Source organism: Tachypleus tridentatus, chromosome 7 (assembly GCF_004210375.1).
Source record: "Tachypleus tridentatus isolate NWPU-2018 chromosome 7, ASM421037v1, whole genome shotgun sequence".
In the NCBI taxonomy this organism is placed as follows: domain Eukaryota; kingdom Metazoa; phylum Arthropoda; class Merostomata; order Xiphosura; family Limulidae; genus Tachypleus; species Tachypleus tridentatus.
Window position 1 is genome coordinate 76,937,419 of NC_134831.1, and position 24,083 is coordinate 76,961,501.

The following is a 24,083-nucleotide window of genomic DNA, read 5'->3' on the forward strand; positions in this document are numbered from 1 at the left end:
AAATTTTATTGAACTATTATTTTATGAATTTATCTCCTTAAGTTTGATATCAAACTATAGATTATTATTCAATTTTTAATATTATGTATTATTTAACTTCTTAGTTTGAAAGTAAATATTAAATCCACTTAACAATTTTTGTGTGTCATGTCGTGATGTGTTGAATGCAGCACTCATTCAAATTAGATGTTTGTGATGTCAAAATACTAAATCTATAGTTATCAAATTATCAATACTGATGAGAAATAAAATAAAATAATCTCATTCCTTTTATTTTGCTGAGGTATGGCTTATGTACTGAACCAAAACGGTAGTCTGTTCACCTGTTTGCATTTTTTCAAAACAGTCTTATATACTATAGTAAGATTTTCTCAACCATTTTCATACATAACAGCATCTTCTCATTTTCTTTGAGAACCTTTGAGCCAGTAAAATGAATCTTTAGTCTGTTAGCAATTTAATATTTTTTTTTAGATGCAAACACAGCTTAGTTATTAAACTTAACTAATTATATGGTATCAATGTGCTTATTTATGATTTTTTGGTTTTTCAAATTGTATGTATAAAACCTAAAATAAATTATTTCTTTTCACATTCTCCATATTTAAATTTTATTAAGGCTTAGGAAGCTAAGACAAGCAGCAATGAGCACAAAGGTTGTAACTAAGAAAGCTAATCGTTTGTTTTAGTTCTTTATTTAATGTTCTATGTTTTAAGAAAAACTTGTTTAAGAGTAAATAGTAATAATTTATACACATATACAGTTTATAATACCCAAAATATGAGTGTATTTTACCAAATATTAGTCTATTAAAACACAGCAAAGGTCACTTTATAAAAACTGAAGGTCAGTGTTATATTATTGGATACTGAAACACAAGTGCACGTGCATCACATCCTTGTAATTTCTGGCACAACTGAAGTGTCAATATAATAAAAATGACAGATCAATATAAAATGTATAAAGTTATGAGATTTAAGCTATTTAGTCTAAATATATATTTTCATTTTATAATCTGTAATCATTCTAGAACAAAAAGAGCATAATTTATGTACATTTTCTAACTTTGCATGGTGGTTACAAAACTGCTCAAATTGACTGAACCCACACAGAGATATGTTAGTGAGAATAACAAAATTAGATTTTATCTTAGGAAATGTCTGATAATACTATCTGGATATTATAGATATTTTGCATGTGAAATTTGAAAATTTTCTTATGCTCAAAAGTATTTTTAATCTTATAATGAAAATTACTTTACAATTGTATAGGCAACATATGAAAAAAAGGGAAGAAAAAACATTGTTTAACAAACCTTAAGACTTAATAAAAAATATGATATTTTGCTCATGAAATTATTAATAATCTACCAAATTTTGGAAACGTACACTTAATAATTTAAAAGTTATAGCATGAAAACTATAACAAGCACAAAATAGTTATGAGGTCAATCCCAAGGATTGAACTCATACTAAAGGAGTTAATAATGCTGTAATACACTTTTGAAAATGTCACAGTTAGGTGTAGTCAAAGTATTGATATAATTAAAAAAACTTTTTGAAAGATACTTTCCTATTCCTAAATGGAACATTTTTTTAAAATTATGATTGATTGTTTTCTTACTAATAAGGTCTCTGTCATATTACATCTGTTTGAAATACACAAAAATATTAATCTATGGCATAAAACCAATAAAAAAAAAATTAGGTTTAACAAATATATTACAGCAAAACCAGTAACTAATCCTTCTGTATTCAATATACTATTGATTTTACTATATTCAAAAACATGGTAAAAAATTATTATTTATGAATCATAAACCGTAACTATTACACACTGATTTTGCCCAAGAATATTACTTGCAAGTTATCCTTGTCTAATAAAAATAATAGTTATACCATTAGAAAAGTGGGTAATAGTTATACCATTAGAAAAGTGGGGTTATTGTTCATTACAAACCTTTGTCAGTTATAAAATGTTAATACAGATTAGATATATAAAATAGTTTTGTGATAAAATATTTCTCAGGTTACAGCACTTTTTGCTTTTTTTAAAACAGTATTTAAACAATTTCAGAAGTTCCACAACCTAAAATGTAAAACAGATATAGTAACTAAAATTTCTAGTGAATTATTTCACACTCAAACTGTACACTATTTTGAAAGTTTGTATGAAGTTTCATTTAATCTGGTTCAAAAGAATTTTCATTGTGAGAATATAAAAATAGCAGATATTGCTAAGTCTCCATAAATCTGGAAGTGATTAAGTGATGGTCATTTACGAAGTTTTCTTACTTATCATAAAGAAGAAGAAAATAATACAGGTTCTTTTATACTGATACAGTGGAGTGCTGTTAAGCCGCGGTATTTGGGGGGGGGGGGTCAACCTGCTTAACTGCGGCTTAAACCTTTGTGACTGAAAAGCCAAAGTCTCCAACAGCTCTGCCGAGGAGCCTCATCCGGGCCATTGCGTGATCATTATATCGGATTATAGAATTAAAAATAATACTTTAATTATTGATCACTTTTTTCATGAATTTACCGCAGATTAACTTTAATGTATGGAGAGGTGTGATTCGGTAACAATGGCAGCCTCCATAAAGCTGACATAGAGAGCAGATAAGGTAGATTGACGGTCGATTTCTATTGTATAATATATTTTATTTATTTCCCAAATTAAAGCAAATCCTTTTTAAATATCCCCTTGAAGTTATAAAGCCAGGATTAAATTTGTAAGCCGCGTTTTTACACGTTCTTAAATTAGCAGTGAGCCGAGATAATCCTCGCTCACAAGACTTGCTACAGCGGCTTAAGCGATTTAGCGGTTTACTAGTCCACGGCTTAATGGAGCTCCACTGTATCAATGACAACTATTCCTGCTTCATATACTGCTCCTTTTTTGACATTACAGAACTCTCATTGCTGTGGCACACATGCACTCGCGTTATTGTATCTAGTAATATAAAACTTGCCTTTAGTCTTTACAAAGTGCCCCTATCTTGGCTGTGTATAGTAAACTAGTATTTTATAACATACAGTCATGTTTCAATTATATGTATAGAAATTACTACTACTTAGAAATATGTTTTTAATTTTCTTAAAACACAGAACAGTAAATAATGGAAGGAAAGTACGTAATTATCTCTTCCAGCTATGACCTTTGTACTTGGTTGCTGCTTGACAGAGGATGCTAGGCATTCTAAAATTTCACATGTGGAGGATATGAAATGAAATATGTTTTCTGGATTTATATACATACACTTAAATAAACATAAAATCATAAATTACTATATTGATACCACAGAATTCAACTACGATTTATTAAGCGTAGTAATTAGGTTTAATAACATATGAAACTTCAAGCATACTAAAGACAAAACCTACCTTTTTGAAATCTTAGTTTGAAGGAACGAGGTAGCCTTTTCACAGAAGAACATTCTAAGCTGTTGGTTGGTTATTCATGTTATATACTGTAATAAGAGTATATAAGGGACTATTTCAAAAATGGAAAGAGGTGAACAGGGCCACTGCGTTTGATTTATAAGCCATGTCTCAACAAAATAAAAAATATGAGGTTCTAATTTTATATTCTAGCTTGTTAATATTACTAATTTGAGTTCCTAATTTGTATAAAACTATAGACTTAGTATTTTAACATCACAAAAATCTAATTTTAACCAGTGCTGCATTTAGCATATCATGCGGTTCACTAAAATCTATATTTGTGTTCTTTTAATATTTGCTTTTAAATTAAAAATTTAAGTAATGTATAATATTAAAGTTTAAATTATAAGCTGCAAGATAGTACCAAACTTACTGACATACATTAATAAAACAGTAGTCAAGATAGGCAATGACCCATTGGGATAGAGTTAAAAGGAATATTTAAGGAAAATAAAAAATACTGTTTTGTGAATACAACCTTAAGAGTACATCACATTTATCAACTTAATTTTTGATGTTATACAGTGTAAATCATCACTTCCCACACATTTAAAACTCGTCCGCAAGACCCAAGTGCTAATAGAAAACACTTACCCATAGCTAACACGGTACGCACATACTGATTATTATCTGTGATAATTTTTGAAAGCTCAGGAAAGTGCCATCCATACCACTCTTTACTTCTCATGATATAGTTGTTAAGCTCTTTGTCCAAGTCATCTAATAAGGCTGCAAACAGACCAAACACATGGTTACTTAAAGACAATGAAAAGGATGATTACAGAGCAAGTAATTTTACTTCATTATCACCTACAGACAAGAAAATGTTCATGTTATTCCTCTTTACTTAACTATACTTCATTGTACACTTTTAAACAGCTATGATGGATTTCTATTCTGTTTGAGAAAAATAATAAAAACAAATAAGAAAGAAATTTGAGAAATTTATTTGTATAATTTTCATATTCACATTTCCTTTTAAACTATATGTGGAAAAATGTAAAAAATAATTCTCACATGTATAACATATATTAGCTATCAGTTATTAAAAAACAATCCTTACAAATTGGAGCTGGAAAGTGTAATTAGTTACCTACAAACAGTAATTATACTGAGTAGTGCCATATAAAAACTAATTAAAATTAGTATTTCTGATTACTCCAACAACATATTAATGGAAATTCTGACTATATATTCACAAAGACAATAAAGTTATCAAAATTATTTGTTCCAATTATCAGTGTTTGATTACTGCAATATACATTGTCAAAATATTGCCATATGATTGTTGCTAAGTGCAAAACTACACAATGGATTATTTGTGCTCTGTCTTCTTGGGTATCAAAATCCAATTTAGCATTAAAAGTTTTTTTATTATATTTTTGGGTTTCTAATTTGATTCCCATTAACATCAAACTTGTTCACCCCGATTTTGTTATGGTAAAGCTACTAAGCACTATCTGCTATTGTCACTAATTCTGAACTGCTGACAGAACCCACCAACAATTCTCAGGTTACTTTCTTAGATTGTACAGTGAAATGCTTATCATGATTTGAGGAACACTTTATGAATTGATTAGTCATATGTAATCAACTGATGGGCCTGGTGATCAACTGATTAGTAAGTGCCACAAGTCATCCAGGTTTATTACTAACACTATAATAGATTTTTAAAACCCCAAATATACAATAAAAATATATTAAAGAAAAAACACTTTCTTTTTGTAGTTATGAAATTAAATAGAAAATAAAAAAACCTACATATTACTGATCAAGCTACACTTACATTTTGCATAACAACAGTGTGGTAAACATAAACTGAAAACTTACACACAGCTTGAATTATCATTGTGTCAATTTTGTCAGGACTGAACTTTAGCTTGTACCTGGATAGACTGTAACAAAAGAAAAAATAGCTTCAAAATCAATGGAAAACAAAACTATATATATCTATAATGAGAGAAAGAGCCTCTTAAGCCTCAGAGGTAGTGACGAAGAAATAAACATTCTTCATTCTGAACATACTCAGTTATAATTCATTCATCACTGGCTTGATAATTATATATTAATTTCAGTCTTCAAAAGAGTCTTAAAAATAAAGAAACTTACATGTGTACCAAGCAGTTTCTTCCTGCATGTAGTGTATTAACAATATGAATTACAGAAGTATGCCAGGTTTTTACTACAACCATAAAATTTTATATAAAAATTGTGTGTTTAGTCTGTTTACAGTTAGAGATAATAACCCAGGGATAGAAATAATGAAATAAAAGTACATTCTATCAAGGGAGAGCTAGCAGTAAATTTACATTCACTCATGTAAAAGTTAAACTTATTCAATTTTTTATTTTTATTTTTTACTTAATACTTGCAATATGTACACTTTCACTGATCATAACTAAAGGAATACTGATGAATCATGCACTCTTGATTGGAAAGCCAACTAAAAAGATGAAATTCCTCAGGCAAAGTTAAATTCCTAGAGAATTCTGAAATATAATATTTTGATCTCTTTAACCAAGACTCATATGATATTTTCCCTGCAAACTAATTTTGTACTAAAAATATATATCTTTTTCAAGTCTCATGATATTTTACCTAAAAGCTAAACTGCACCAAAAATATATTTCTCTCAAAGTATCATATAATATTTATTTGTGAGCTAACAAAGTAAAGATTTTTCTGAAGACTTGTGACATTTTACCTATGAGATAATGCAACACTAAAGATATCTCCTTCAAGTGTCATATGACATATCTGTGAGCTAACCAAGAGTCAAAAGTGTATCTCTTTCTCAAGTCTCATATGACATCTTACCTGTGAGCTAAACCAAGTGCCATAGCTGTTATCTCTTTCTGAGGAAGTCCAACAATAAGATTGTCTATCTGCATCCGAATACATCGTATCAGCTCTTGTATAGCACTGTTGTAAACACAGCTGACATTCAATTTTTCCTATTCCCCAAATACAAAAGTCACACAGTATATGTCAACTACATCAAATACACAATTTTCAAGTACACAAAGAAAAACATTGAGAAAAGGATGGCAAAGAATTTTCCTTTGAGAATGTTTTAACTTTTTATCTTAAGTGAAATTTGACTGTTGAAAAAAATAAATATCGAAGAATGTACACTTTAAAGTACCTATAATAAAAAGTTACATATTACAGTTCTAGCTTTATTCTATAGAATCAGAGTAACTGCAGGGATTCCAACCTAACCTAAAGTCAAATAGCAATGATTTGATTTTAGTATTTGCTTTCTGTCATGAGAAATGATAAAATACACTAAGTATACAAGGTGCACAAATTTTTCTCTTCTTCTGAACAATTCAAAGCATTGCCAAAAGGTAGTACATTTACACTTAGATGTCTATAAGACATCTGTGGTTGGTGTTTTTTTTTGTGGTTTTTTTTACAGTTAGTGTACAACATGTATATTACATGTCACATATTTATGAAGACCAGTAATCCCCTTGTATTAGACAGTAAATAGTTAAAATTGTAGTACACATTTTCCACTATCAACACAAAAAGATAAAAACTGTACTGTACAGATACCTGTGCTTATACACTGCACGTACCTACAGCTGCATGTACTTGTTCACGTATTTATTAAATTGATTAATAGGCGTTTTGTGACACAAAGCAACAAGGCTATCTGCACCAAACAAGTTTTAAAAATACAAAAGTTAAAACACTATAAAAGATAAAAATAAATCAAGTGAAAAACCAACAAAATCTCCAAAAGCAGGTGAAAAAACTTTACATTGAATTAAAAAAGTCAATGGCCTGTAAAAAACTTGAAAAAATGTAGCTGAATGCAATTTCTTCACATTGTAGTTTTTGCAATTTATTTTCTTAGCTTTATCTATATTTGCAGGTATCAAATAAGTAGTATTTTTCAGATGCTTTCATTTCTACATTCTTCTAAAAAAAGTAATATGACTATTCCTTCTGAATTGGCTAACTACAAATATGACTTCTGAATGACCAATATTTCATTCAGAGTTACAAAAAATCATTTAAATCTTATTTGAGTACAGATTCAGAAGTATGAAGTTTAAGTGACTACAATCTCAACAACATCAAAACTTCAGTAAGACAGAATTTAAAGGGAATGACAATAATGCTGTCATCTGGAGTTAAAATATCAGAATGATTCTACCAAACTGAAATGTTTAGTATCATAGTGATGAAAAGTTACAAACTATGACTGTTTTTACCTTTATTACATTCCCTAATTTTGCATCAGCAACTGCAAGACTTTCTTGAGCTTCTTTGGCAACTAATTTCTTGAGAAGTTTTTTCAGCCCTTTACTCATCTTTCCTTCTACTGCTGCTGTTGCAGCTAGAGAGAGAAAAAAAAAAACACATCATTAAGGCTCAGATTAACCTGCTAATAATTACTAACTACACAAAACACTTTAAAAAACATTACAAAAGGAACAATTTAGGTTTTATAATAAGTTCTAAGAAACAATTTCAAAGTATTTCACAATCTCTAAGCTCTACCTAACTACAATAAAGTATATTCCACTGTATTGTTGTCTGCAGCTTATATATAACAATACTAAAAACAAATTATCATACACCGCTAAAAGTTTGTGGACTCATGATGACAGTAGTAATGTTTTTTTTGCTTTATACACTCAACAAACTGCAGGACAGAAAAAATAACCAAACTACTTATTTTTTCAAGTCTGCAGGTTTTTTACAGTGTACTGGCCATATTTTTTAAAGTTCAATACAACTTACAGAACTAAAGAATGGCAACAAAGCCAAGATCACAAATAATCAAATCATTTAATTACAAAACCACATACAATTCACATCAACACAAAGCCTATAAAACAGATTTTTAATTAGAGATCATTCCAATCATCACTAGTGATTGTTAATTGTGTGTGGTGACTCATTTAAAGCCCTTCTTAAATGCAAGATCCCTCAAAACCTTGTTTATTTCTACAGTAATTTTACAACCATCTTTGAAGTACAGAACAGACTACACCTAAAACTCAAGAATATTTGTTCAAACTGTCAGTGACACAAAAGCATCTAACCTTATCAATGCTATTTGCTGTTTACAATAACTGTGTTCAAAAGTACAGTGCATGTACCGAACATTTCTTAGTTGTTTCAAAAGTGATTTTTGAAGTAACCACAACACTGAAGGACAAAAATATAAATGCAAGTTTTGGGATTTGTGGTCAATTGATCTGAACATGCCTTTTATCTTCAATTTTGGAGCTGAAGCCTATGTTTCTGAGATGTAAAATTTTTTTTCTTTTAAATAAATCCATTCACAACATCCAGAAATGTAAAAATCTCATCCTGATAGGACTCTGGAGCTCTCTGTGAACAACATTTTTCTGTTATATGCAAGACATAGTCAGCTTCACAGAATGCAAGAAGAGCAGACCATTCAGGACTAACAATTATGCCAGTGCTATGCCATTGAACTTAACCAATGAAATAACACAAATTATCCATACATTGTAAGAAGGCATTTCCAAGTTAGGCAAAAAAAGAAAATTAAAGCAAGTCAACAAAAGGCAAAAGGACATCAAATATTAATGCTAAAAGTAACAAAAACTTGTCATCAAGACATCCTGTAAAGACAACCATTAACTTTAAATTAGATTGTTACAAATATATACATAATTAAATTAGCTGCAGAATTTTTTTTATTTTTTTTTTGGAAAGCCTGCATGGAATTAAGAAATGGAATGTTTTTACAACACAAAAAGAAAAACAATGCTGAACAAGTTTCATCCACCACTAGCTTTTTCTTTTGCACTTGATCTCCTCATGTTTTAGCCAGTAGGCAATGTAGATACAAATATACATATCTTAGATAGCTTAGTCCTAAATAAGGCAATCTTGTTAATTTATCAATACATATGTAAACAACGCATTACCTGATAAGGCCTCTGTCATGTCTTGAAACTTTTGAAAGTGCTTAAGTTTCACACTGTAATAAAAAAAAAACTTATCTATTAAATTTCATCAATATTTATATTTACTGTAACAAAACGCACAATCATCGCATAATTCTCTTACATCTTGTCTGAAACGGACACAAATAACCATTGTGTTATTTCCTGGCAAAAATGTAGTAGTTAGATGTTTTGTAAAAAACATTTGTGTCATACACACTTTTTTTTTATAAAATATTTATCAAAACATATTGGGTTGAGGAATAATTCGCGAGCGTTTTTTCAAGTTACAAAAATATATTCATAAATGAAACGCTTTCGCAAAATATTTCATGTCATTTGGTAGATAATTTTTTGCTCTAATAGATGGTGTGTTTGATTTTCATATGTCTTTAATTTTTTGCTTTCATTTTCAGCTCATTAAATGGAATGTCAAGTGGACAAAATCGAGCATTTTCGACACCATCTGCTTTTCGCATTTAATTTCTTGCAATTTCATTTAAAACAATGCATATTATATTCCTAGGCATTACATGAAATAAAGTATCATAAATGTTTTGGGTGTAATGTGTTCATGCATTGAAGTATTGTATAGTCTTGCATGTAATGCTTGAATGAAATTATTTAAAAAAGCTCACGAATTATTCCTCAACCTAATATTAAAAGTATGTAAATATATTTTAATTCCACAACTTTATGAAATATTAATATTTATAGATGTTTAATCTGGTAAATTTTCTTTTAATACTTCTAACTTAAGAAAAACAAATTGTAAAAACATTCTTCAACAGAATTATTCAAGGATAGGTTTCAAAACCTTCTAAGTAAAACTGAAAAAAAATTAACACAATGTGATATTTTAGGTGTATTAGGGTCAACACACTTAGGTTACTAGCTATTTTATACATTTATAGCTTTTTTTTAATCTACATTTCAATGAGAAGAATTACTGTATTCAATTAAACACTTATTATCAACTGACTAGCATTGTGAATACCTACACTTTGCTTGCAGTCTCTGAGCTTTCAAAATCTTTGTACAAGTTTTCAGTCTCTTGCAACTTCTTCTCATCCAGTAACTGAAAAGTATTGAAAAATATAATCAAATGAATTATTAATTATGCAACATTTACAAAAACAATATCTTTAAATAGCCACACTTAGGCAAGGTAAATCTTACAAAAAAGTAACCATTTCATCACACTGTTCTACATTCCACCTTTATTACTGCATGAAATAATCAATAAAAAAAATTCAGTTCAGTCAATCAATATAATAAAACAAGGCTTGACATAAACTCTTGAACCCACTTCTCCAAATGAGAAATTGGATGTTAAATTTCACTTGTTTAAAACCGATATTTAGCTGCCTGAAGATTTTCAATGGAAACCAAAATATAACCTGAACAAATTAATTACCTTTTGAAATAATAACTGATGTACAGATTATCATTGTACTATAACTATTATATACATTTCTATTACTTAACCATATGTTGCAGAAACAATAGAATTCTACAGTATATGTGCAGGAAATTTTAATAAAATAAAAATAAATAAAATTGCATTTCTAAAATGCAAATACAACAAAACTTTCTGGCTAACATTATCACAATTTCATTTAGCATGAAAAACTTCCCACTCTGTCATGCATACTTTAAATAAATAAAAAAACAACTTTAAACGTATATATTCATTAGCAATATATTCACTTTTCATTAGGATGGTAATTAACCATAGCATTAGTTTTATTGTGTTGACAGCACTGTACATGCCATCTAATTCAACGGGTTTATTGTTTATCCTCTACAGAATTTTAAACACCTTCATATAACACAATATACATCAATATTATTTCAACTTTGACTTAAAGTTACTTTAGTGCTATATTGTTAACACAAATTAATCCAAATTATTGTATCACCATAGTGGAAGTATCTCTTCATATAAAAAGAAACTGTTTTGGAAAAAAATTTGACAATTTTAATACGTTATTCGATTAAATATTTTATTGTTCCTAATTGTTCAACATTGTAACATCCTAAGGTAGAGCTTTGAGATAACCAGAATGCCACATACCACAAGCGAGCAAGGTTTTCAAGTGTTAAGACATTATCCAATGTAGGTGACACATTCGTAGTGGCGAGAAACCCTGTTGAAGTAAAAATGTTTTCTCAAGATGGCCTAAGAAGGTTTAAAAGTTGTTCTGTACTTTATTTTAGTTAAAAGTTTTAACACACATATCAGCCATCTTGAGAATATGTAGGTGTGATTGTTAAATATTAACTTAATCTCTAATAAAATACTGATATAACGTAAAAAAAAGTGTGATGGTTGAAAATGACAATTTTTAGGAAACATATTAAAAATATTCAAGTTTTTGTTTTAAAGAATAACCTGATCCAACTAAAGATGCAAACACGAATTGGTAGCCAAAACTATTACACACATCAGACATTCTTAATTTACAATTCTGTTATGTGAAATACACAATAAAGTGCATTTCTTTAATTGACCACGCAGTAAGCTGCGTTAAATATATTGCAAGTGAGATGTTTTTCCGTCCCCTCAACTTTAACCATTTTGTTATGGATCATGGGTCAAACGCCTTGTCATCTTGTTTGTTGACTTGCATTCAAAATTTTACTGAACTATTTTATGAACTTGTGTCAATAAGTTTACAATCAAATTGTAGATTATAATTCAAACTTTGTTATATAATTAATTCCTTAATTTATAAGTGAATATTAAAAAAACAAATTAGATTTTGGTGAGTCATGGTATGTTGAATGAGCACTGTTTAAAATTAGACGTTTCTGATGTCAAAACACTAAGCCTATAGTTTCATACAAATTAGGAACTCAACTTATTAACACTGACAAGCTAGAATACAAAATAAGAACCTCATATCTATTCATTTTGCTGAGATATGGCTTATGTACTGAATCAAACATGGTGGCCCCACTCACTTCTTTCCATTTCTTGAAACAGTCCCCAAAATACTCTTACTACAATATGACATGTGAATAACCAATTGATAACTTAGAATGTCTCCCTGGTGGTTTTTACAGCCATTTCAATATGTGAAAAGGCTACCACATTCTTTCAAAGAAAGATTTCATGAAGGTGGGTTGTGTCTTTAGGCTGTTCAAAATTTCATATCTTATTAACTAAGCTTAATAAACTATAGCAGAATTTATGGTATTGGTATAGTTATTTATGATTTTTTTGGTTATTCAACTGTATGTATAAAAACCTAAAAAGGAAAAAATTATTTGATATCCTTCATGTGTAGATTTATTGTTCTATATTCTTAGAAAAATAAGTTAAAATAATTTATTTCTAAATAGTAATAATCTATATACATACATACATATAAGATATAATAATTGAAATATGACTGTATATTACAAAATACTAGTTCACTAAAACACAACCAAGATATGCAAGACTAAAGATTGGTTGGTTAGTTAAATTGGTGTTTTCTGGCACAAAGCAGCTCGGCTATCTGAGCCAAACATCTGCTAAAAAGTTAAAATTAAAGAAAATTTAGTAAAATTCATTAAAGGAAATTGAGATAAAACAAAACAAAGTTTAAAAAAAAACAACAAATAGCACAAAACCAACATTTACATCTAGCCTACAGCATTAAGAGAAAAACTACAGTAATACAAGTTGTAGAGGACTTTCTGTAGCATAACTGTAATATTCATAACTCACCAGGAAGACTAACAGGTAGTTCAGACAGCAGCGTTAATCACCTGAAGTTGGCCTTTACAGTCCTGATCAAGTTATTTGACATTATGGCCATTTTCTAATTTCAAATCGAACTAGAACTGTGATTCTCAAAAGGGAATCTCATTAAAAAAGGTCTAATGTGTAAATTAAAAAACTTAAATAGCATTAAAAAGATTAATAGCCTTTAAAAAACTACAAACATTTCCAAGGTATACAGTGTCACCATCACCAATAATACTGTCTAAAGTTATGGAAAACCCTTGGGACAGAACATGTTTAAAATTGCACCATCATTGAGAGCCATAATGACAACAAGAAAGTAAAATGTGGCTTATTGTGACCTGAGAGTTGCACAGACTACACACTGGTGTATCAGTTCCAGGTAAAAGAAAACAATGAGTTAAAAACTGTGACCAATGCATAGTTTAGTTAGAACTTCCTCTTTCCAATCCTGACAGAAGCAAGACAGTTAAAGTCCAATACAGTCCAATACCAACTGGCACAGATCCCAGCCTCGAATACAGGACCATAGTTCATGTATGTAACAGGCACAGCAGTGATCGTGCCAGAACAGATAGATTTAGCTGTGGTGTCAGCAGGCCCATTCCTATGAATACCAACATGGCCTGGTATCCAGAAGAACTGAATAGAAGTAGATGTTAAAGAAAAATGGGACCCAGTCGGTTATGAATATTGGCGAGAATAGGGTGAGAATTAACGTGAAGCGATTCCAAGGCCAGTAGAGAACTAAGCAAGTCAGTATAAACAGTGCAATCCAAGTACTGCTTAGCTTCATTGTGATTCAGGGCAAGAGAAATGGAATAAAGTTCAACAGTGAATACAGAAACTCTAAAGGAAACTTTGTGTGCAACCACCAAACAGCAACAAACCATGGCAGAGCCCACAGTCACCTGATTTGGAACCATCCGTATAAATTGGAATGGAAAGATGTTCAGTAAATAAAAGATGGTACTTCCGATCAGAAGTATCTGCTTTCCTCAGGTGACTTAAATAAAGGTCACATTTGGGGGCTGTAATAAGCCATGGTGGGATGGGCTGACCAGTGGATTCTGCAACATTATCCAAAGACAAACCCAATTCATCCAATTGCACCTGGACGCAAAGGCAGATCATCTGTTCTGAAAAAAGTATGGCCCACCAAGGAAGGAAAACACAACCCCAAGTGGGATACTTTGGTAAGGAACAAAGTTTCGAAGAATATAGTAAAGACAGTGGCAAACGGCAAAGGTGCAAAGAAGGTTCATGAGATTCTACGTATAAGCTCTGAACTGGGAAGGTGCAGAAAGCCCCAGTGCAGAGCCGAAGTCCTTGATGATGTATTGGATCCAGCATCTTTAAGACCAAGGTCCTGACAGAGCCATAGACTCAAGATCCATAGTTGAGTTTTGATTGAATAAGAGCACGATATATCTTTAGCATAGAACATCACTCTGCTCCCCAAGAAGAGAGAACATGGAGGATGTTCAGTGCTCTTGTACATTTGACCCGTAGCTGCTTGATGTGTTGTATAAAAGTCAGCTTACAGTCAAAGATAAGCCCCAAGAACTTAGTTTCAGAGACCACAGGCAGCACAACTTCACCTATACAGAGTTCAGGATCAGGATGAATACCCTGTTTGTGGCAAAAGTGCATGCAATAGGTTTTAGAGAGAGAGAAGTTAAAGCCATTTGCTGTGGTCCACTTCAATGGCAACTGTTCAATGAGGTCTGATTAATCATAGGTCTCTTCAGGGGACAGGTAGAGAAAACAAACAGTGATGATATGACCCAAGGAAGAACAGACAGTTACGGCCTCTAAGGGTGTGTCAAGTGACAAAGACAGGGTAGACGTGCTGATCAATCAATAGTGCCACCCCTCCATGCACTCGTTCATCACACAGCCAGTCTTTTCTGTACACAGAAAACTGCCAAAAGGTGACTGTATAAGCAGGTTTCAGAAATGTTTCCTGTAAGGATAGACATACAGGATGGTTGGAAGTAACCAGTGTTTTGATGTCACCTAGATTATAACATAAACATCGACAGTTCCACTGTATCAAAGTGGCCATTTTTATTTACTTGTAAGCAAACTGGGTGGAGAACTGTTCTGTTTATGACCATGTCTTTTTTCTTTACTGTTTTTATTTGAGGGAGGTCTATCAACCTCCATGGATCCTGTCCTGAGTCAATTGGGCAGGTCTTTGCCATTGGAAGAGAATTCTAGAGACTGAGGATGTGAACAAATGATCATTTTGCACCTTGGGGTGGGAGAAGAAGATGTATCCAAGAAAATGCCTGTACTCGGAACCAAAGGAAGTGGAACTTGGTATTTGTTGGAATGCATGTAAGGGACAGAGATGGGTGTTGAAGTTGATTCACCAACTTTTTTAACAATAGAGGTCACAAGACTTTTCATCTGTTTTGAGAACAATTTTTTTGGAGGCACAGAGAGATCCATCTGCACTCCCACTGTAGTAATGGAACAAAGTGCAACAGCATATGTCCAAGATGAAGTAGTGGACAGCAACTTTCAAGTCTCAGAATAAGTAATGTTATGAATCGTTTACAAACACTGCACCTCTTTTTTTTCAACCATTTAGGGCAAGAATGAAAGTAGGATGGGTGAGAGCCATAGCAATTGATGCCATGAGGGTCTCTTTCACACTCACAGGCATCGTGGTTCTTGCCATTGCAACAAGCACACATCAAGGAACCATGACATGATGCCTGAGTGATCGGCAATGGAAACATCAGAGAAGGTTTGGAATGTATTGTCGTACCCTGCCTTGATGGTGGCATGTGGACACAGTGATGTAAATGTCAGAATGAAGACATTGGTCAGCATCGTAATTCCATCTTTGTGAGTGGAGATACGCCTCACTGCAAAAACTCCTTGGGTAGAGAAACCAGTGAGAATCTCTGACTCTAAGATGATCTTCAACTCCCTATCAACACTAACTCCTTGTGGCGAATTCAAAGTAGCATGAGGTATAACCTCAAGAGGTATATCCCCAATTGCCTTTGAATGCAAGAGGAGTTCACTGTGTTGAGATGTGGATGTTTCCACCAATATGTCACCAGATTGAAGCTTTTTCACTGACTTTGGAGAGCCAGCAAGTCCCTTCTTAATAAAAGAGGAAGACATTTGTCCTAAAGATTTGTCTGAAAGAGAATGTAATATAAGAAAATAGGTACAACAGGTGTTACATATGTTGAAGATTGCTGTTCAGAATCTTCAAGATGTGGTTGTTTACCTATGACTGTTTTTCCACTATTTTATTTAGTTTTTTATTTGGAGGACCCATAATGAAAAAAGAAATATTTCGGTACCCACTGACCACACCCACCATGAAGCCCTACAGGGAAACGCACTACAATGTCAAATAAGGACACTGCAGCAATGCCAGGGTTTCGTGAGCACTATACCAAAACACCAGCATCAGATACAATGTCCACAACATTGCTACTTCGTTGACCCTAGTCCGAGTGGACCAGCCGATTGACTCAAGGGGAGCCACCCCAAGGCTGGCTGTCTACAGGAATTCAAGACCAAAGTGGTGTGTAAGGGTTGGACCCCTCCACCACCAGGATTCTCTCCTCCTCTTCATGGGTTACCCCACATGGCAAACATGTGGGTAAATGTTTAGATCCAAGAGGAGGTAAACTGAAAGAACAGAACCTTCCCTGGGAGGTCCCCTCACCATGTACAGGAATCCACACCAAGGGGGAGTTATGATGGAAGATTTAAGAAAGTGTGATTATCTGTTGCTGTATTTCTTAAGAGACAAATAAGAGTGAAACCTGAAGTTAGTAACTGGCTCATGATATGAATGGTCTTCAGTCACCATAACTCTTTCAACTTCAAAAGTTCAAGTTAATAATATAGCATTATGACAAACTATATATAACAAGAACCATTTGATCCTTCAAGGCTATCTTTGTCTTGCACAACCAATTTTTTGAAAATCTCAAGTTTTCTTCCTAAACTTTTGTGAAATGCTTGCTTCCATTACTATCAATAATGGCTCATCCCATGAATTCAATTGCACTGTTAGAAAAAACATAAAGGTCTTAAGTAAAATATAACCCGTCTTTTCCAGACCTTACATCAATGTTCCTCTTGCCCTTTTATCTCCTGAAAATAACACAAATCAGAGACCTTTATCCTATCACTCTTTCCAGATAATATTGTACATTTTAAGTTCACACATCTTCTTCCCAAATGAAAATAAGTTGAGAAATCTTAAATTATCTCTGTAAAATAATCTTTCCAACCCTGGAATCATCCCAGTAGCCCTCCTCTAAACCAATGAAAACTGAAAAAGAAGTGACTACATTTCTTAAAGAAAACATAAAATGTGTATTATGGTATCTGCCATTACGTTTTTATAAAATAGAAAGTGAAAAAACAAAAAGAGAAATTGTATATATATTCTTACTTTTCTATTCCACCATTTCCTTCTCTCTCTCTCTCTTTTTTTTTTTTTTAAATGAAGTAATTTTCATCATCCAGTTAAAATACTCTAACATTTAATTCACATGAGCATTAAAATACAATACAGTATTTTTTTACTGTATTATAGAGTAATAATAAATGTCAATCTGGGTGATTAACTTCATTATCAAAAACCAAACAACACCTTAATAAAGTATGCCTTTTCATAATAAAAAACAACAACAATACTAAATTACATGTGCGTGTTGATTTTGTTTACTTTATTATAGGCTAGTATTGGCAAAGAACTCCATTATCAAACAATTCTAAAAGTTTTTCAATCTCCTAAAATCTCTTTTTATTGCCCAAAACACAAAATAGCAGTTTTTCCTTTCCATCAGGCCAATATTAATTCATAAATGGAATACAAACTTTATTGAAAAGAAATGTATGGGTGATGCTGCAGTAGGCATGTTTTTCATATACTTTGGCTTATATAGCCTTTGAATCTCCAAAACTGTAAAGCCTAAAAACATATACCCTGATGCACGTGAACTGACGGTTTATCAACAGGCTTTAGGTAATAATTTAAATAAGACATAAACATATATCACTAATACAACATAGTGACCACAAGCACTAGCAAAAAACTCCTGAGCTTTCACACAGTGAAAACAAAATTTTGCAATATGATAGTTTATATTACTTTTTATTTTATTATGAAAAATAATAAAAAACTATTGTTTTTATGTTTTTCTACTTTATTACTAATAAAAAGTATTGCCATAACTTCATTTTCAGTGTTTATTAAGACCCATCTGAATCCTGTCCAGTAAGTTTTCTGTTCGAAAAAAATAAATTTATTTTCACTAAGCTACAGGAAGACAATCACAATCAAAAGACCACAGTAGCCGAGTTTTCTTTTTCCCTTCGAATAATTACCAGTTTATTAATATATGGTTTACACATTATATACTTTTCTGGGATAGGGAGTATACCACACAGTTGACATGTAAAATTAACAGTAACGTATAATTTTAATCACGATAAACAAACTGAGGTGTACCACAAAGACAATGTGCTATTAGTAGTAGAAATTATAACATACTATACCTTAAGTTTAAATTACATATTTTTTTTACGGAATTTATGCGGCGAGTTATGGTTAAACTAACACAAATCAGTAACAAAGAATTTGTCTAGTATTACCACCAATACCACACTACTCGTATCAAACATTCTTCGACCAGAATGATTGTTATAAGCATAAATACTAATGTTGACTGTTAAAACTTACTTTGAAAATAGCATATCCTGCTGGCGATTCAAATAATACTAACATTTTTACTTTTAACTTTATTCACTACAAACTAAGTTTCGAAAATATATAAAGGTATTCAACACCACTTCATTACTTCCCATGAACGCAACGTGGTTTATAAAATCAGTTTCTACGCAACGTCTCGTGACATACGTGAGTTGGAGAGATTAGTGTTATCACTCTGGAAATTAGATAATCCCAATCTGTGAAAAGTAAACATACAAAAATAATTTCGACAAAAATAAAATGAAAGTATGGGAGTCTAACAGACCTGAATATTATTAATATGAACTAAGTCAAGCAGAGGGGAACGGTGACAGTCCCCTGAGATTACGTCTCTGACATAATCTCAAAATTAGACCTATGTATAATTGCCAAACGTATGCAGAATTATATATTTTTTTAATTTCGCGCAAAGCTACACGAGGGCTATTGCGTTAGCCGTCCCTAATTTAGCAGCGTAACACTAGAGGAAAGGCAGCTAGTCATCATCAACCACCGCCAACTCTTGGTCTACTCTTTCACCAACGAATAGTGGGATTGACCCCACGGCTGAAAGGACGAGCATGTTTGGTATGACGGAGGATTCAAACCCGCGACCCTCAGATTACGAGTTGAACGCCTTAATCCACCTGGCCATGCCGGGCCATATGCAGAATTGAATGAAATCTTTTTTATCAATTATATATATAGTAATAAATAATAAACACATTTATTTTCAAACTATTCAAATTTTATTGCAAAGCGAAATGAAAGAATGGACAAATAGAACTTCACTGGTTAGATGAACAATTATGTTAACTTTAAGATGACCTAATAAGGTCAAAACATTGTTCTGTACTTTATTTTAATGAAAGTGCTAATACCTATATCAGCCATCTTGAGAATACATTTTAATTTCAAGTTGGTTTCTCGTCATCACGAGATGAACAGAAAAATTTATGAAATTGCAACCTTCAGGTACTCTGTGTCACTGTCGTAACATATAGTATTTTATATTTACGTGATCGAATAAAATGTAGTTGAAAACACTTATCACATATTATGAATCTTCATTGCAAAATTTACAAAAATTGATAAAAAATATTACGTTTTATAGAAAGTTGAGATCATTCAGACACAAACAAATACCTCAGTTTGACAATGTCATCCTTCTTATCGGGTACAGCATTATGCACATAGAGAGTGTCTTCCTCTTGATGTTGGCACTGCTTCTCGATGTACCTCCTATGATAACTCCGAAACTGTATATCTTGCGCGAGACTTCTTTGAGGGCTTTTAGACGTGACATTGTTCACCATGATCGACCATAGCTTGCTCAACCAGCAATCTAACAGCCAGAGTTGATGCATGAAACCTGTTTGCTTGTAACGTTTTTATCATGCTGACCTTTGAGATAATTAGCTCAACACAAGCACATGAATAAGGCAAGGCGAGAAGATTGCACATAAAGTTGCTGAAAGTTCCAAACTTTATTGCATATTTGTCGTCTCCAACAGCCCGAAGTTTATCCCAAATCCTGCGTGGGGAATCATTCATGCGACTGTGGGAAGCAATGGCTACTATAAATAGCTATCTCTTCTGGTCATCAAACACATACAACTCGTTTTTTCAGGAACTAAGAACACGAAGTGCATTGCTGAAATTAATGGTAAAAATTAGTGCATGGTCAGAAGACAATGTCTCTTTTGCGTCAAGAAATGACGGACACATTGAAAAGGATGCCTTTTCTTTATCTGACAAAAAAAGCCTGGCAGTATCATCCGAAATGTACTTCTTTATTGTAAAATACTATTTTCTGACCATTCCTATACATCTTACACCAAGATGCAAGTCTTAAATGGGTTTGTAATGCTCAGTATTGGCAGGATTGATCTGACTCACTCGTGCGTTCTTGAGTTATCATCTCAAATGAACATAACCAAAATGTTTCTGTATTCATGTGAGATAGAATTGAACCATGTGTGCAAATTTAAATTCAATATTCAATCAAAGAACCTTTTATAAAGTATAATTGTGAAACATAATCATTTGCTTCATTTCAATCGTATTGTTCTTTTCATAAATTTGAATTACTCTGTCAAAGCAGTTTTCTCAAGAATTGGAATTTGTAAAATAAGAACTAGTGCATTATATTATTCCAGAACTCTAGAGATGACTTTTTTCTCAGGATACCTATCAAGTTTGTAAAGCTTTGAAAATTTTATGATGAAGTGTTTGGACCATGTCCTGAATAAGGCCAAACTGTGCAAAGTAATATCAAATGTCTTTAACGAATAATAACTGCAACCACGAAGATAGATAGTTGCTAAATTGGTTTGAACACATAGCAAATGAGTAGCATTTAAATCCAAAGATAAAAACACCAGGAATATCATCCTTTAGGAGAGCTTGGAAGCCAGTACTTGTTCCCATCATTGTCGAGCAATTATCACTTCTAAATCCGATTACATTATCAAAATAAATGAATTTTTCATCAAAGATGTTCTTTATAGCAGTGTAAAGGCCTTCAGCAGAACCATTTTCTACTTAAACAGTCGTCAATAAGGTTTTTGTTGTTTTCCTGTTGTGGTAAAATCTCATTGTGATAGCAAAATTTGACAGATGAAAATGTCAGTAGATTTTTCTATGATTAGAAGCAATTTACTGTCTTTGTAAATTAACAACAAGGATTTACTCTCTCTTCCAGAGCAATTTCTTCTTTCATCAAATATGATTGTTTGTTTCTTTTCATTCTGATGTTTTGGGCGATTTTACTGTCCAGAAATATTCTTCTAAATACTTCAGTCAAATGATCCACCTAAAAGAATGGAATTTTATACTCAGCCAGATAGCAATAATTCAGATTTTGTGGCCATTTTCATGGTATTCTGTTTGGTCAGTTTGTTGCAAAACTTGCTGAGCTGTACTGTTATTTGTTTAGCTATGAATGCAGCAGCGTGATTATTCGTGACTTTATGTTTCATTAACAACAGCCTGTTTGTATCCTTCAACTTACAGAACCTCCCTAACTAAAAACAATAGAAATGCAAGTATTATCATAATCAATTGATACATTTTAACAATAGAAATGAAATCATATTAACAAATACAGTATAACCTTGGTGTCGTCTACAGGATGAGCGCTATTTATTCTATTCAATCGGACAAATCGTTATTAAAAAATACAATTTTTTACAATCTTATACATTAATTACAACACTGTGAAACACCAAATTTTACTATTTCAATCTGCCAGTGCAAACTGGCCAATCATATTACGCCACATTTTCAGTCAGCGGACTTTTTACAGACCGTTATAATATTGGATATTAACGATTATAATGTGACCAAATTGTGTCCAATGAAGCTTATAACAGATCTTTTCGCCATATCTGTCATTGATAACACTGATGATAAATCTAGCTGAACAGGTGTTCATGACTCTGGATTCTTGATCTACCATTTGTACAGCATACAGCCAATGGTCATGATATTGTAGAGAATTTGGCTCTGTTATAAAGATGTGCTACATGCATACCAAATGCATCTGGTCTTCATTATTGATATGCCAAATAATATTTTATATACATTTTCAAATGCTCCCGTATCTTTATATTTTTAATATGTAAAACGTTATCATTCAGTCAAAACTATATTTGCCACAAAAAGTGCAATGTTGTTTTACCTGCCTATCGGAATAACGCAGAGAAGGTAGCTAACTACTCTCAGTATTTGAGATGCTCTCACATGATTCATTATTTGTTTGATTTTCCAGATTTTTGATACAAAATTGTATAAATTTGAATAAATATTTATGCAGAGTCATCATCAATTTTAGCCTGATACATTAGAGACACCATCCGTCATGGCTGCTTTTATGTAACTGAATAATGGGATTTAGCCATTACGCTTATAGTGCATGCATTCACGATCACACAGTGTAGAGGTCATGAATCTTCCAGATTTACAGTCCAAGTACACGAAACACTATGCCACATTGTTGATCAAGTAGTGTTAGTTGATTATCATTCTTATAGCAAATTCATGGCTCTAAAGTCACAGGGCATATTAATCACTAGCCCAAATCTGGCCTAAAGAGTAATGAATGTCTAAGAAAAATATTCATAACAAAGAATAACACAATTCAGAGCATTTTAACATAAAATCAATTTAAAAACCTCAGGAATTAATAAAGAAATACTAGGTGGGACCAGTTAACCAGAGCCAAACAACTTAGGTGCAGCAAACATGTATCACTGACATAGCCAATCTCCAGGCTAGATGGTCTTCTTCTTGACTGTCTTGTCATAACACCATTTTTGGTAAACAACTTTAATACCTAGTTCTCTACTTACGAAAATGTGCTGTTAATATGTGATATGACTATTTAATTTGTGTCTGAGAACATAATGTTACTTCGGGACTATGAGGTAAGTTGTACATCTTGTCGTCATGGAGCAATGCTTCATGCCTAAATATTAGCATGTTATGCTAGCAACCTGTCAATATCTACTCAGTTTTATGTTATGCTACCATAAAGTAAAGCAGGTTGTCATCCTAGTTGATTCAACATGAGTCCTAAACTTTGCAAGAATCTGATTGATCATCTGTATCAAGCGATCTGAATAGAAGTGTTATTGTGAAATTTACATTTTCATCACATTGAACACTGCACATATTAGAGAGTAAATGATTGTTGAAGTTCTTCTCTGATCCATGTGAATTTTTATAGGTGTGCCAAAATGTATTATTTACTGTTCTATCAACACATTAGTGACAAATTATGCAAATGTATCGACGAATAGATACTTTTGAGCCCACTTGTGAAGTAAGTGATGATAATGGCAATACAATATACATTACATCTCTTGGTCTCTTGGAGGAAACCAGTGATGTCCAGAAGAGTTATCTGGAGAGAAAAGTCAACACTTCTTTGTTGGAGTTTGTCTTATCAAGACAAGGTTTCCTTTTGTATTGCCAATAAAATCATTGTCAGATATTGAAGATTGTGGATAACACCCTGATGACCTTCAATCCTTGCATGATGCATTGTTTGAAGAATTTGACCTTGCAGGGCTAGATTGTCATGAGCTGCAGCAACGTCTTGATAGGTGATACTGATGGTATTACATGCCATTGTACCATTGTAACTGCTTGCACAAGTGCCATAAACTGCATACACTCAAACCTAGTTTACCTCCCCCACACACGCGCTATTTCTCTATGA

At 32.3% G+C, this 24,083-nt stretch overlaps 1 protein-coding gene across 2 annotated transcripts in view; it reads right to left on the reverse strand.

The window, feature by feature from the left end:
• The window catches only part of nop5 (nop5 ribonucleoprotein), a 37,295-nt gene extending 18,292 nt beyond the window's left edge, over positions 1 to 19,003 (reverse strand). For both annotated transcript variants that reach the window (XM_076512576.1, XM_076512579.1), the window contains exons 1-7: positions 18,851 to 19,003; positions 10,385 to 10,461; positions 9,366 to 9,418; positions 7,671 to 7,795; positions 6,262 to 6,398; positions 5,275 to 5,339; positions 4,039 to 4,173 (exon numbers count right to left, since the gene is read on the reverse strand). In XM_076512576.1, coding sequence (XP_076368691.1) covers positions 4,039 to 4,173; positions 5,275 to 5,339; positions 6,262 to 6,398; positions 7,671 to 7,795; positions 9,366 to 9,418; positions 10,385 to 10,461; positions 18,851 to 18,895 — 637 coding nt within the window. In that variant the 5' untranslated portion in view covers positions 18,896 to 19,003. The remainder of the gene's footprint in view (positions 1 to 4,038; positions 4,174 to 5,274; positions 5,340 to 6,261; positions 6,399 to 7,670; positions 7,796 to 9,365; positions 9,419 to 10,384; positions 10,462 to 18,850) is intronic.
• Positions 19,004 to 24,083: the final 5,080 nt, after the last annotated feature.